The following is a 2,447-nucleotide window of genomic DNA, read 5'->3' as shown; positions in this document are numbered from 1 at the left end:
ATTAAAGACTAGGATATTTGAAAGCAATTGTATATACAAGGAAAATCAGAAAGTGACCACATATTCCCAAGGAAAATCACAGGCTCAGAAAAGACCTTAGGTCTACCATGTGAAGAGCTGAAAAAAGACCTTTAGGTCTTTTCTGATGATCTTTGTTAAAGAGAAAGCTTGCAGCAATTTAAAAATAAATAAATAAAACAAAGCAAAACAAAGCAAACCCTGGGGAAGGGAGAGAATCTGATCTCCTGAGTTATCATATTATTAGACTGAAATGTCCAGTTTTCAACAAAGAATCACAAGTCATACAAAGAAACAAAAAAATATGGCCCATTCAAAGGAAAAAATTAAATCAACAGAAGCTGCCACAGAAAAAGACCGAAGGGCAACACTACCAGGCAAAGACTTTAAAAGCACTGTCTTACAGATGTTAAAAGGACTAAAGGAAGACGTGGAGAAAGATTTTTTAAATGATATATAGAAGTGGAATGTAAAAAATAGAAATATCAATAAAGAGATAGAAAACCCCAAAAGAAAACCAAAAAGAAGTGCTGGAACTAATGTCACCATAAAAAAAATAATAATAATTAATTTAAAAAAAAGAAGTGCTGGAGATTAAAAGCAGAATAACTGAAATGAAAAACTCACTAGAGGGATTCAAAAGCAGGTATGCTCATAGAGAAGAAAGAATCAATGAACTTAAATATAGAACAATGGAAATTATTGAGTCTGAGAAAAAAGAATGATTGAAGAAAGGTGAAGAGCTAAAGGACCCATGGGATACCATCAAGCTGACAAACATACAATCCCAGGAGAAGACAGAGAGAAAAAGATAGAGAATATTTGAAGAAATAATGGCCAAACACTTCCCAAATTTGATGAAAAACATGAATATAAATATCTAAGAAACTCAGTGAACTCCAAGTAAGATGAATTCCAAGAGCCCCACACTGAGACACATTCTAATCAAACTTTTGATGGCCAAAACAAAGAGAGAACCTTGAAAGCAGCAAGAGAGAAGTGACTCTTTACATACAAGGGATCCTCAATAAATTTAGCAGTAGATTTCTCATCAGAAACTTTGGAGGACAGAAGACAGGGGCTGATATATTCAAAGTGCTAAATACATACACACAGACACACACACCACCGCCGCCGCCGCCACCACCACCAACTGTCAACCAAGGGTTCTATATCTAACAAAACCGTCTTTCAAAATTGAAGGAGAAATTAAGACATTCCCAGATAGACGAAAGCTGAGGGAGCTTATTACTACTAGAAATACTCTGCAAGAAATGTGCAAAGGAGTTCTGCATGGTGAAATGAAAGGACACTGGACAGTAACTCAAAGCCATAGGAAGAAATAAAGGGCTCAATAAAGGTAAATACACGGGCAATAATAAAAGCTAGTATTATTGGAACAGTGGTTTATAACTCACTTTTTGTTTTCTATATGACTTTAGAGAATAATGCATTTCAAAGAATTATTAGTTTATATTTCTGATAAAACAAAGAGTCAGGGGTGGAGTGGATTTAGAGAACTGAAGAGACCCAAAGGTAACAAACAGTCTTCCCCTACCTTACAAATTTCAATCAGTCAATATTTTTTGAGTGACCATCTGGGGCTGCTCCTTACTTCTCAAGAGTCTTAGAAAAAGAAAGTTAATTTTATCTGGGGGAATAGACTAAGGTTGGCAACTATTGTGTTCAGTTTGACACATTTTCTGCAATTAATAAGTATTATTTAGGATTACATAAATATACATATATTTATGTAACATATATATATATATGTTAAAGACATGTGGAAGTCTTTTTAAAATGCAGTGCGTAAATGCAAGAGATTGAAGCAGAGAGACCAGAGATAACACCACATTTTCTTTTTCCGGATTAGGTCTCTTAAAATAGCCCCCTCCCAGCCGCCAAAGCTTCCTCTCTAATCGCTCCAGGGTGTTTCCCTTTCCTCAAGGAGCTGTGAGGGCACACGTTTAGAATAATGAAAAGATGCGGAGAGCCACAGACTGGGCCAGATAGGTCTGTACAGTATGGAGGGATAGGAGGAAGGGAAGGAAGCAGCCTTTCTGTGGGTGGGGCTTCCAATATCCTCCTTCGCCCCTCCCTTCCATCTCCCTACCTTCTGGTGCCCGTAGAACCAGTGGGTGGAGGGCCCGGGGAAGGCGCGCAGGTCTCTCAGCAGCCGCTGCCTCCGCAGGTAGAGCTTGATGGCCTGCAGCAGCCCCAGGGCCAGACAGAACACGAACGCCAGGTGAAAGGGCCGCGCCCAGCGTGTCTCCAGCCAGGAGGAGTCCATCGCTCCGCGCTGCAGATTGCTCCCTGGGGGCCGGGGAGAGGGTGAGCTTTCTGAAGCCCCACGCTCGGAGGAGGATCACTCAGCCCACTGCGTCTCTGTGCCCTCCGGGAAGCTTCGGAACAGGGAAGGAGGAAGAGCG

At 40.5% G+C, this 2,447-nt stretch overlaps 1 protein-coding gene across 1 annotated transcript in view; it reads right to left on the bottom strand.

The window, feature by feature from the left end:
• LOC102895522 (cytochrome P450 4X1) overlaps positions 1 to 2,409 on the bottom strand; it is a 42,122-nt gene extending 39,713 nt beyond the window's left edge. Inside the window, exon 1 of the mRNA XM_006919161.2 lies at positions 2,132 to 2,409. Within this exon, the coding sequence (XP_006919223.1) occupies positions 2,132 to 2,308 (177 nt within the window). The 5' untranslated portion in view covers positions 2,309 to 2,409. The remainder of the gene's footprint in view (positions 1 to 2,131) is intronic.
• Positions 2,410 to 2,447: the final 38 nt, after the last annotated feature.

This window comes from Pteropus alecto, unplaced genomic scaffold (genome assembly GCF_000325575.1).
Source record: "Pteropus alecto unplaced genomic scaffold, ASM32557v1 scaffold25, whole genome shotgun sequence".
Lineage (NCBI taxonomy): Eukaryota > Metazoa > Chordata > Mammalia > Chiroptera > Pteropodidae > Pteropus > Pteropus alecto.
This window is presented reverse-complemented; position numbering and strand designations above follow the sequence as displayed.